Source organism: Bos taurus, chromosome 21 (genome assembly GCF_002263795.3).
Source record: "Bos taurus isolate L1 Dominette 01449 registration number 42190680 breed Hereford chromosome 21, ARS-UCD2.0, whole genome shotgun sequence".
Taxonomy (NCBI): domain Eukaryota; kingdom Metazoa; phylum Chordata; class Mammalia; order Artiodactyla; family Bovidae; genus Bos; species Bos taurus.
This window is the reverse complement of record NC_037348.1, coordinates 61,232,029-61,245,376: the sequence shown is the minus strand read 5'-3', so window position 1 is coordinate 61,245,376 and position 13,348 is coordinate 61,232,029. Positions and strand designations below refer to the sequence as shown.

The 13,348-nt window shown below is 38.8% G+C and overlaps 1 protein-coding gene across 7 annotated transcripts in view; it reads left to right on the top strand.

The window, feature by feature from the left end:
• The window catches only part of ATG2B (autophagy related 2B), an 81,474-nt gene that overhangs the window by 3,654 nt on the left and 64,472 nt on the right, over window positions 1-13,348 (top strand). For 6 of the 7 annotated variants that reach the window (XM_024981791.2, XM_024981790.2, XM_005222200.5 and 3 more), the window contains exons 2-5: window positions 4,808-4,970; window positions 8,313-8,465; window positions 9,160-9,262; window positions 12,624-12,786. In XM_024981791.2, coding sequence (XP_024837559.1) covers window positions 4,808-4,970; window positions 8,313-8,465; window positions 9,160-9,262; window positions 12,624-12,786 — 582 coding nt within the window. The remainder of the gene's footprint in view (window positions 1-4,807; window positions 4,971-8,312; window positions 8,466-9,159; window positions 9,263-12,623; window positions 12,787-13,348) is intronic. The other variant, XM_024981792.2, reaches the window with a different exon arrangement.

Below are 13,348 nucleotides of genomic sequence, written 5' to 3'. Positions count from 1 at the left end.
CTCAAGTGTCAGTGCGTTGAAATGGAACATCCAACCAAGGGTGCCGCTCTTCACCCTTCCCATTGTCTTCTCTTGGTGCCGGTCTGGTGTGAGGCCTGAGGCAGAATGCAGATATCTATTTGTATATTAAGTATAGTACCACTTTTACATCTGCTCTAACTTTATTTGAATGGTGATGCCTGGGTTTAAACTAGTAAGGATGTATTCTTTTCCGAGTTAGTCTTATGATACGTATTAAAAAGAAGCGTACAACTTAACTGTTTGCTTTTCTTCTTCTGCCAAGCACACCTTAAATTCCTAATAGTGCTTACCATTGTGCTAGCTAGGCACTGGGGAAGACAAGAAACAATAGTTGGCATAAAGTATTGACTTCGTACCAGGAACCACGTTGGTACCTTTACGTGTTATTTCATTTACACTCACAGTAACCTTGAGAAATTGGTGTTTTCCCTGTTCTATGGATGGGGCTTCCCAGCTGGCACAGTTGGTAAAGAAGCTGCCTATCAGTACAGGAGACACAAGAGATACGGGTTCAGTCCCTGGCTTGGGAAGATCCCCTGGAGTAGGAAAGGGCAACCCACTCTACTATTCTTGCCGGAATGGTTGCAGCGAGTTGGACATGACTGAGCATGCGCTGGCGGGCGGGCTGGTTGTTTTATGGATGAGGAAATTGAGACTCATGTTAAAAACTTGTCCAGAACCACCCAGCTCATAAGTGACTGAGCTACTGTGTTTTGTTTTCTTTTTCTTTTTTTTTTTGAGCTACTGTGTCTTAAAACTACTATATACCTTGTCCATTTTTAAATTGACTTAAAACGTTTTCATTATAAGTTTAAATGTGTGTGTGTCTGTCGTGTCCGACCCTTTGCAACCCCGTAGACCACAGCCCACCAGGCCCCTCTGTCCATGGGATTCTCCAGGCAAGAACAGTGGAGTGGGTTGCCACTTCTTCTCCAAAAGGAACTATAGAAAGAAAGAAAGTGAAGTCACTCAGTCATGTCCAACTCTTTGCGACCCCATGGACTGTAGCCTACCAGGCTCCTCCATCCATGCAATTTTCCAGGCAAGAGTACTGGAGTGGCTTGCCATTTCCTTCTCCATATAAGTTTAAATAGTTGAGGATAATTTTTGTTGTGTTGTAAATACTTATATAATAAAAATATAGTTTTTTTTAACCCAGTAAGATCTAAATTCCCACCATTATATATATAAACATATTTAAACAAGGTCATCATTAGTAGCTGGAAATTTAACAGTGTATATTTTTCTGTTGAACTCATATGTCTGTTCAACTTCTCTGCACAATTTTTTCATAATTCATGTATTTTATCCTAATTCATGTATTTTGTTCTTGTATCTTTTATTGATCATGCTGTCATTTCTCTATAATAAGACATGTAACTAAATTTAAATTATCATATTGAAAATTTTTGTCACAAGCTTTCTTTTGCATTAAGTGAATATTTTTCTAGTGTAACATTTTAATTCCCACAATGATTTCTTCACTATTTTTTCTTTTTCTTTTTTTTGAATTTTTTTGGTCATTTAATTGGTTTGCTCCAGGACTTACCATGTTGATCTTACCAGTATCTCCTTCACATATCATTAAACTTTTAAGTATTAAATTTTTCTTCTGGATTGTTTTGTTATTACAGTTATAAGTGCAGTTGATCAAAACAATATAATATATTTTACATTTGAATAACTAAACATAAGAACTTTTATTAGAAATATATTTATTGATGTTTTGGGTGTGTTTTCTCCTTTCCCCTGCTTTCTTCAGGTATCCTTGGATGAATATACTTACAACTAGAATTTGATAGGGTTCAGCATAAATTGCATTCTAAACTTTTAAGATAGTCATAAGCTTGAGAAACACTTGTCATTAATAAGTAGATGAGAATTGTAGGGATTTTGCAGTAACAGAATCACTTAGTTCTTTGATCTTTTTTATGGCAATGCCAAAAAATGTGTGTCAAATGGGAAAAGGCCAGAAGACTTAATTGGTGGTTCTGCCTGAAGATTTTTATATCCTAGACAGTGCCTAAGGGATGATTCAGGAGGGGGAAAAGATAGCGCGTTTTTTTGGCTCAGTGGGAGAGGGGGACTGTACAAGGGAATGTGGGAAAGCGGACCCAACCCCATGCCGCTTCTCAGAAGGTCCATTTTAGGAAAGAACATATTTGGAGACTGCGTGTGTGCTCTGTCTCTCAGTCATGTCCTGCTCTTTGCAACCCCACGGACTGTTGCCCTCCAGGCTCCTCTGTCTGTGGGATTTCACAGGCAAGAATACTGGAGCGCCTTGCCGTTTCCTCCTCCTGGAGATCTTCCCAACCCAGGGATGGAACCCAAGTCTCCTGCTTGGCAGGTGGATTCTTCACCCCTGAGCCACCAGGAAAGCCCATTTGGAGTTTAGGGATCTGGATACTTATACTTTAAAACCAGCCAGGCTCATGTACTCTTTAGGAAATCTGTAGGATCACACAAATACCAGTGTGAAGAAAGCCTGTTAAAATAGTAACCTCCAGTGAAATAATGTGCGCCATTCTAAATCTCCACATTCAATGTGAGCTTTGTAGATGAAGAATTACAACACTGCCCTTATGCAACATGGCATATAGGAAGCATCTTCATGTAGACTGGCATTTGATAAATATTTATTGCTTTAATGTAAAAGTATATTGTCTGTTAAAAAAAGCCCATTTAATTATTCTTCTAACTGTGTTTATATCCATCTGTCGTCCTTCTGTTGTAGTTAACCCTTTACTGAAATTGCTCTCAGTGGGATCACCTAAACCCTGTCACTAAGTTCAGTGGACATTAAAAAGGTCTTTGACTTCTTGTAGTTTTTGTTGCACTTGATCATTCTTTATGTTATGTTTCCACAATTTTCTGGGACAAGAGTTTCTCTTGATTTTCTTTCTACTTCTCTGCTTATTATTATTTTGTTGTTGTTCACTTTGCAAGTTCCTTTTTCTTGACTTGTTTCTTAAATGTTGGTGTTTATCAGGATTCTGTCCTAGGTCTCTGGCCTTTTTACTCTATGTTAGTTGTAAAAGTCTGTCTCTCCTCACTCCTGTGGCTTCATTTACCTTCTGTGTTTATAAAGCCCCTCTGTATAACAGGCCCCCATGGCTCTCCTGAACTCTAGACCAGAGCACCCACTTGTGTCCTGGACATCTCCACCTGGGAGTCTGCTCAAATACACTCTCTGGAACTGAGCTTCTCACCTCTCCCTCCCCTAACTCAGTACATGGCATCACTGTCAAAGCCGTTGCCCAGGCCAGCAACTTGGGAATTATTTTTGATTCTTTTCTTTTCCACTCATTATGCCAGTTATTTCTACTTCTTAATATGTTATAAAAAATATCCATCCACCTCTTGCTCTTCTCATTGTCCCTATCCTTGCCAAGCCAATTTCTCTTAGTTTCTCTTATTTGTAACAGCCTTTCTGCTTGAGTTTTGCTTCCTCCTGTGAGTGGCCCATGGGATAGTTCTTTTCTCATCATGGCGCCCTTGCTTAAAACCTTTCAGTGGTTTCACATTGCCCTTGAGATAAATTTCAAACTCTTTAACATTAATTACAAGGGTTTTTGGATCCCGCTCACCCTTATCTGTGTAGCCTTATCTCTGGCTCATCAGCCTGGCATGCTACACTGAAGCCTAAAGCAGCTTTTTCCCTCTGCCCAAATACTCTTGTGTCTCAGATATATGTATTTGCACATACTGACCTCTGCTTTTCTTGAATCCTTCTACATGCTACTGTATCTGTCTGGACCATTGTGTGCAATTAACTCCTCAGCTCTTTGGTCTCAGCTTTAAATAGCACTTCCTCAGGTGGCCTGCCTTGAATCTCCAGACTAGGTTCTTTTACAAGCTAAAGTAGTACAGTGTATTTCCTCTGTCATTCAACTCATCACATATGTCTTTCGTAGTAAGCTATTTTGTCAGCTTACTGAGGACCAGGAATCATCTGTGTCTTGGTCTCTGATTTCTTTATCCTTAGTGCCTGAGACATGTATAAACGTATTTGTTGTTCAGTTGTTCAGTCACTAAGTCGTGTCCACCTCTTTGTGATCCAATGGACTGCAGTATGCCAGGTTTCCCAGCCCTTCACTGTCTCCCAGAGTTTGCTCAGACTCATGTCCATTGAATTGGTGATGCCATCCTGCCATCTCATCCTCTGTCGTCCCCTTCTCCTCCTGCCCTCAGTCTTTCCCAGCATCAGGGTCTTTTCCAGTGAGTCGGCTCTTTGCATCAGGTGGCCAAAGTACTGGAGCTTCAGCTTTAGCATCAGTCCTTGCAATGCAGATTCAGGGTTGATTTTCCTTAGGATTGACTGGTTTGACTACCTTGCTGTCCAAGGGAGTCTCAGGAGTCTTCTCCAGCACCACAACTCGAAAGCATCAGTTCTTTAGTGCTCTGCCTCTTACATCCATACATGACTATTGGAAAAACCATAGCTTTGACCATATGAACCTTTGTTGGCAAAGTGATGTCTCTGCTTTTTAATATGCTCTCTAGGTTTGTCATAGCCTTTCTTTTAAGGAGCAAGTGTCTTTTAGTTTCATGGCTGCAGTCACCATCTACAGTGATTTTGAAGCCCAAGAAAATAAAATCTGTCACTCTTTCCACTTTTTCCCCATTTATTTGCCATGAAATGATGGGTCTGGATGCTTTGATCTTAGTTTTTTGAATGTGAAGCTTTAAGCCAGCTTTTTCACTCTTCTCTTTCTTCTTTGAGTAAGTTAACAGTTTTACTTTCTTGTTCTTGTGATTTCAAAATGCACTTGTTTTTTCTCTTTAGTGTCTCAATGAGATCCTGGAGTCAGCAGATGCACCTTTAGAAGTCACAGAAGGATTCATACAGTCAATTTCTCTGTCCGTTCCATGGGGCTCCTTGTTGCAGGACAATTGTGCACTGGAAGTGAGGGGGTTAGAAATGGTCTTCCGACCTCGACCCCGCCTAGGTAGGTGTGTTAGGTATTTCTGTTTGTTTCTATTTTTACTTTTCAGAGATTGGGAAAGTAGTCTAATTGCATTAAGTTGAGTATTTAATTTAGTACCTTGCATGTATTTGTAAGATTCTCAGTAGGTAAAATTTTAGGATGTGGCCCATGTAGGGGGGTGGGTGTGATTGTATCTTCAGAGTTATTTCTCTCTCTCCTTACCCATAAGAACTTGAGTATATAGATGATTGGTTTAGTTATTGGTTTCCAGTTATCTAAAGTGACATATGCTTTTTTTTTTTAAGTATAGTTGATTTACAATGTCAGGTATACAGCAAAATGATTCATTTATCTGTGTGTGTGTGTACATGTTCTTTTATATAGATCTATATATTTTTTCAGATTCTTTTCCATTGTAGGTTATTATAAGATATTGAATAAAAAGTGATTTATGTTTTCAAAGTTCAAAGTATTGTGCCAGAAGCAAGGAAGTGCTCAAAGACTGATGGAGAAATGTTAAAAGGACACAGGATTGGGTTTGAAGGGGCTCCCATTGGCCAAGTCTGGAAAATTTGAGTATCAGAAAGGATAATGACAATAATGAATTATAATGCACTAAAAGAAAAACCAAAACCCAAAGTCCATGTTACTACGAATAAGTAAATAAGTACGTAAGGGGGGAAAGAAGAAGGATTGCCACTACTGATAAACATATAAAAAATAAAAGATGGAATATCACCATGTTTTCAAGCACCATAGTAGAAATTAATGCAGGTGAGGATCATCAGTTGATGCTGACACCATTCTGAAGGGTTGAGGATCTTGATATTTAGACAGTATCAGAATATCTCCTTCCATTTACGTATTATTTGCAGAGAGAAAAAGTTTCTTCTCAGTGGAGAAAATTGACAGTCACCACCATAACTGAGTGAGCAGACTTGATCTCATCATCAGTGGGTCACACTGACGGCACATGTGTTCTGAGGTGATGGACCGAGAAGGAGGGGCTCACTTATGTACTGTTCTTGCTAAAAGTGGTTAGTCTGAGTCAGACACTGAGGAAGCAGTCAGGCAAATCCAAAACGAGAGAAAGCCTGTTAACTAGGTGGTCGGTACTGTTTTTGTTTTTTTTTTTTTAAAGGTTCAGTTATGAAAGACAGTGAAGGTAGAGGAACTATTTAGATTAAAGGAGACTAAAGACTTGATAACTAATTGCAATATGTAACTTTTTTTCTTTTTTCCTGTGGAGGGTATGTTGAGGCAGGTGGGAAGATTGGGGTATTGAATGTATGGTGGTGATAGTGGTGGCTTAGTAGCTAAATCGTGTGCGACTCTTGCAACGCCCTGGACTGTAGCCCGCCAGGCTCCTCTGTCCGTGGGATTCTCTGGATAAGAATACTGGAGTGGCTTGCAGGATTCTTGCTTCCTCCAGGGGATCTTCCCGACCCAGGGATTGAACACATGTCTCCTGCATTGCAGGTAGATTTTTCACTGCTGAGCCACCTCACTGAATGTATATAATATATTGTGTTGATGTCACATCACTTGGGTGTGTTAATGGTACTGAGCTTTTGCAGGAGACTGATCTCATTCTTAGGAGTTACATACTCCAGTTGTTAGGGATGAGTGTTACAAAATCTAGTTTAGCGAAAGCTTGTGTGTGTGAGTCTATGAGTGTGTGAGTGTGTGTGCACGTATGTGTAATCTTGATGAATCTAGGTGCAGGGTATGCATTGTACATATCTTAGGACTGAACATTTTCAAAAGAAAACTTTGGGAGGGAAAGTTTTAAAGTAGTAGTAAGCCGTTGTTCACGAGTATATACACATAGTAGCTTTAATTATGCATATGATGGGTTCTGATTTATCAAACCTGGATATTGTGCTTCTTGCATGCCAGATGCTGTTCTGAGTAGTTTACAAGTAGTATCCTCACAATAACTCTTTGAAATAGATCCTTTTAATTGTATTCATTGGACTGAATAGGAAATTGATGCATAAATTGTCATTTAATAACTTGACCAAGGTCATAGCTAGTTAAGTGGAGAAGACAGGGTCTGGACCCAGGGAGTCTAGTTCTGGACCGGCTGTTCTTACCACTGTGCTGTGCTGTGTACTGGACTTACTGAAGAGTAGTTGTGTCTGGCATGTTATAAGCTCGTAAGGTTGTGATGGTGAATCATCTTAAATTATGAGCGTAAATGCTTCCAGTGACAATTGATGTTTGTAAAGATGTTATGTTTGAAGAGTTATGATCCCAAGTTTTGCCTAAAACATCTGTGCATGGAAATTATTAGTAACCTGGTATTTAATTAACAAGAATACTTTATATGTTAACCAAGCTGAGGAGACATACTAGTACATTCCTATGGAAAGTGAAATATTTTACCCTTATTTTAAAAATATTTCATTAGAAGGACTTTTAACTTTAATTTTAGAAGGCAATAATTCTAGTAATCTCTTGTCAGTTTGTTTTAGATAACATAAGGAAGTGTGATAGAGTTCTTTTATAAGGATATACCTGGAAAGGACTTTACACAGTTTGTGTGTTCCTTCTCCAAGGCTGCTCTTCTGGTTTGTCTGCATTTATACTAACCTTCTAAAGCCCACGTCGGCTGCTACCTCTACTTTCCGCTGAATTCCCTTAACTAGAAGATTTAGCCTCTTCTCTTACCTGATATGATATTTTCTGTTGACACTCTGTGGTTGTCTATTAATTCTTCTTATTTATATCTCGTTTCTTCCACTATCTTGTAGTCTCTTTGAGGGCAGATTTAATAATTATTGTATTTTTCTACCCTATAAACGGAGTCAGCCAACTATGGCCTGCAGATCAAGTCTGGTCTGTTACCTGTTTTTATAAATAAATTTTTATTGAAATATCACCTGGTGTACGTATTCTCTCATTCATTAATTCTCTCTGGCTGCTTTTGTACTAGAGTGAGAGAGTTGAGTAGTTGTGATAGAGACCATATGGCCTCAAAGCCTCAAATATTTGTTATCTGATCCTTTGCAGAAATTTTGTTGACCTCTGTTCTACAGCATTTTGAACAATACCACCCATATAAAATATCCATTAAATACTTGAGTAAATATGTGAATAAGTATTTGGCAGATATATACCATGTAATGAGAACATGTGTCTCAACTTCTTTCTGTGATTTTTTTCCTCCCTTCTTGGATATTATAAGGTGATGTTTAAATCTCAGGAGTAAGTTCTAGAATACTGTATCCCTGGGTGATACCATGATGCTAAATATCTCTTGGGGGATTAAGAACTTATTAGTTTGAAATGTGTAGTTTTAAGGAATGGCTTAGTTGTAACCATGAGAAGTTATTGAGGATTTGTCTGTATTTTCTGCAGCATCTGCTTCTGAGCCCATGTATTGGTCAAGCTTCATGACCAGCAGTATGCAATTGGCAAAAGAATGTCTTAGCCAGAAACTAACAGATGAACAAGGAGAAGGATCTCAGCCTTTTGAAGGACTTGAAAAGTTTGCTGAAACCATCGAAACAGGTTTGGCATTATTGAGTATTTAAAAAAATTTTAGATTGTATTTAATAATTTAGTACCTTGATTTAGTATGTATTGTGTAAGAAAAACTCATTGGAGTAGTTTTTTAAAAAATTGCTATTCTTACTTCAGAACTTTAGAATTGAAGTTATTTAAAAAATTATACAGTATTTGGACTTCCCTGGTGTCACAGTGGATGGAAACCCACATGCCAATGCAGGGGACATGGGTTCGATCCCTGGTCCAGGAAGATTCCTCATGCTGCGGAGCAACTAGGCTGCTGTGCCACAGCTCCTGTGCCCGTGTGCTGCAACTGCTGGAGCCCATGCTCTGCCATGAAGAGTAGCCCCGTCACGCCCCACCTAGACAGAGTCTGAGCCCAGCACTGAAGACCCAGCACCACCAAAAGCAAACAAATAATTTAAAAAATTACACAGTATTCAGTTTAATTTCATGTTGTTTTTTCACCCTAGTTTCTCCTTTATTTTATTACGCTTGCATAATGAAGGGATTAGAATTCAACAGACAGTGTTAGTCATTGCCCCAGGATGAGATGTAACACGCTGTATGTTCTCAGCCCACAAAATATTTATTACAAAACTCAAAATTTGGGGCTTTTTTTTTTAAGGTACGAAATTCAACTTTTATTTTGTAAGTTCTTATTAAACTAATTTAGTATTTATTTGGTTTATTCTAGTACTAAGAAGAGTAAAGGTCACTTTTATAGACACTGTCTTGAGAATTGAACACGTGCCAGAAAATTCCAAGACTGGAACTGCACTTGAAATTCGAATAGAAAGGTAAGACTTCTTATATCTGAAAACAAATTACCCAGTTCTTTTCTTTATAAATAATAAGATCTGACTCATCAGATTCAGGATACTTTAGGAGATTCAGTCAGTCAGTCAGTTCAGTCGCTCAGTCGTGTCTGACTCTGCGACCCCATGAACCGCAGCACGCCAGGCCTCCCTGTCTATCACCAACTCCCAAAGTCCACCCAAATCCATGTCCATCGAGTTGGTGATGCCATCCAACCATCTCATCCTCTGACGTCCCCTTCTCCTTCTGCGCTCAATCTTTCCCAGCATCAGGGTCTTTTCAAATGAGTCAGCTCTTTGCATCAGGTGGCCAAAGTATTGGAGTTTCAGCTTCAACATCAGTCCTTCCAATGAACACCCAGGACTGAGCTCCTTTAGGATGGACTGGTTGGATCTCCTTGCAGTCCAAGGGACTCTCAAGAGTCTTTTCCAACACCACAGTTCAAAAGCATCAATTCTTCTGTGCTCAGCTTTCCTTATAGTCCCAACTCTCATATCCATACATGAACCACTGGAAGAACCATCGCCTTGACTAGATGGACCTTTGTGACAAAGTAATGTTTCTGCTTTTTAATATGCTGTTAGGAGATTAGATGTGATTATATTCAGTTAATATATTACATTATTTCAGAGTAAAGTGTTGTTCTCCAAGTTGTGTTCCAATCCAGTTATTAAAAACAAAGTACCAGTTGGGGTATAACTATTTGAATATTTGAATTCACAAAGTAATTCTCATTTAGCTGATACCAAGTCAAAATAATGACTATTTGAGTGATACTAAATTTAAGGTACCCTGTTGGAGTATTTCAGGTTTTTCATATGAACAATGTACTATTTAGATGTATCTCATTACTGTGAAAGGATTTTTGCATTGCTTCCTTTTATCTATTTGCTGCTTTAGGCTAAGACTGCTGTTTTCTTGGGGGATTCTGTGAGGGTATTTTAAGGTCAGTATGTACAGTAGAGATTAGTTAAAAAGATATAAATACATCACTTTTAGTTTTCACTGTATGACCACCTGGAACTCCTATAAATAGACTAAAACAGGGATTGATTTACATACACACTGCAGAGTGTTGTTTTGAGGTTATGACTCTTCACCAGTGTCTTAATGCCACATGAACTGCCAGCAGAGATGAGCAGAGTGAAGTATGTACACCGAGCACCAAAGACACTTTGTTTGTGGATATGTTGGGAACCTTTACTGAGCTTTAAACAGATATGTTCTGATTTCTGTCTTTGACAAAATATACCTATTAGTGAATCAGTTACTGTTAACAGATCTTTGAAATTAAGTTGCATTACCTTAAAATGGTGTATTTAAAAAGTATCTAAAATCTTCTGCATTTAGAACAGTATTACTTTGGAAACAGTGACAGATTTTATTTTCTTGGGCTCCAAAATCACTGTGGATGGTGACTGCAGCCTGGAAATTAAAAGACACTTGCTTCTTGGAAGAAAAGCTATGACAAACGTGCTGTTAAGTAACTTCAGTCGTGTCCGACTCTGTGCGGCCCCATAGACGGCAGCCCACCAGGCTCCCCCGTCCCTGGGACTCTCCAGGCAAGAACACTGGAGTGGGTTGCCATTTCCTTCTCCAATGCATGAAAGTGAAAAGTGAAAGTGAAGTCGCTCAGTTGTGTCTGACTCTTAGCAACCCCATGGACTGCAGCCTACCAGGCTCCTCCGTCCATGGGATTTTCCAGGCAAGAGTACTGGAGTGGGTTGACATTGCCTTCTCCAATGACAAACCTAGACAGCATATTAAAAAACAGAGACATCACTTTGCTGACAAAGGTCCGTCTAGTCAAAGCTATGGTTTTTCCAGTAGTCATGTACGTCTGTGAGAGTTGGATCATAAAGAATGCTGAGCGCTAAAGAATTTATGCTTTCAAATTGTGGTGCTGGAGAAGACTCTTGAGAGTCCCTTCGACAGCATGGAGTTCGAGCCAGTCAATCATAAAGAAAATTGGTCCTGAATGTTCTTTGGAAGGACTGATGCTGAAGCTCTAGTACTTTGGCTACCTGATGCAAAGAGCCAACTCATTTGAAAAGAAGATGGAGGGCAAGTGGAGAAGGGGATGACAGAGGATGAGGTGGTTGAACGACACCACCAACTCAATGGATATGAGTTTGAACAAACTGGGAGATGGTGAAAGACAGGGAAGCCTGGCATGCTGCAGGGCACACAGCATGTGCTGCACAAAGAATCAGGCACTACTTAGCTACTGAACAACAACAACAACAGTTTAATTTAAGCTGAAGATGAGTGGTAAGGACTCATAGAATAGTTACAGAAATTCAAGCAATGACACATCACACTCGTGTTTAGAGTCAAGTGCTGTCTCAGTGTTTCAAGAGATGTTTGTGAGAGAGCACAGGAATTATTTTCCTTGGAGCTAACTTTAGGAAGTTATTCATTTTTTCCCCAAATTTAGGAGCCTCAAAATAGTACCTTCTTGGGGTTAATTTAATGTTTCTTCATGAAAATATTTACGAGAGTAAAGCATGATAATGCTGACACATATGTGATAGGTATATTCTAAGAAGAGCTAACACTTGAAAAATTTCTTTAATTTCAGCAGCTGTGTGTATTTCTTTTTTTTAATTTAATTTTATTTTATTTTTAAACTTTACAAATTGTATTAGTTTTGCCAAATATCAAAATGAATCCGCCACAGGTATACACGTGTTCCCCATCCTGAACCCACCTCCCTCCTCCCTCCCCATACCCTCCTTCTGGGTCGTCCCAGTGCACTAGCCCCAAGCATCCAGCATCGTGTATCGAACCTGGACTGGCAACTCGTTTCATACATGATATTATACATGTTTCAATGCCATTCTCCCAAATCTTCCCACCCTCTCCCTCTCCCATAGAGTCCATAAGACTGTTCTATACATCAGTGTCTCTTTTGCTGTCTCGTACACAGGGTTATTGTTACCATCTTTCTAAATTCCATATATATGCGTTAGTACACTATATTGGTGTTTTTCTTTCTGGCTTACTTCACTCTGTATAATAGGCTCCAGTTTCATCCACCTCATTAGAACTGATTCAAATGTATTCTTTTTAATGGCTGAGTAATACTCCATTGTGTATATGTACCACAGCTTTCTTATCCATTCATCTGCTGATGGACATCTAGGTTGCTTCCGTGTCCTGGCTATTATAAACAGTGCTGCGATGAACATTGGGGTACACGTGTCTCTTTCCCTTCTGGTTTCCTCAGTGTGTATGCCCAGCAGTGGGATTGCTGGATCATAAGGCAGTTTATTTCTTATAATTGCAAATAGGTCTTCCTAAGAGTTTTATGCAAATGCTCTTTTTGTTTTTAACTTTCAGAACCATGTACTGTGATGAAACTGCTGACGAGTCCTCAGGAATTAACGTACATCAACCCACAGCTTTTGCTCACAAGTTACTTCAGCTCTCTGGAGTGTCTCTCTTCTGGGATGAGTTTTCTGCATCTGCAAAATCCTCCCCAGTGTGTTCAACTGTGCCAGTGGTAAGGAAAACAAATCAGAGAAGCCAGAAAATGAATTCACAGATTTTCAGAAGGTTTACTTGAGAACTATTAAAATTTCCTAGGATGTGTGATGTGTACTGATGGGTTTCCTTGTGATCTGAGAGTTAACACAAATATTCAGTAATGGGGACATATATTTCAGATTTAAAAATACATTTGTAAAAAAAATACATTTGTAATTAATGCCATTTCTACCAGAAATACATTTGCTGTGTATTAATTTAATAGAGAAACATTGGATTTTATGTCCTAGGGAGAAATGGCATATTAACATCTAATATCTTTTTTATAATAAAAACAGGCAACTAAGCAATATTCACATTTACCTTCCATGATGCATGTATTGTTGAAAATGTTATGTTACAAGTCATATCTTGTAAGAATTTTATAATTAAGGAAAAAGAACTGTGTTCATCCCTTCTTAGATTGGAGAGCCCTTTTATAAATCAATCACCTCATAATTTGTCTTTTACTTTATTTCACAAATCGTATTTTCTTAATTATTGGATGTATATTAAATTTTCTTATTATGTAATTTGAA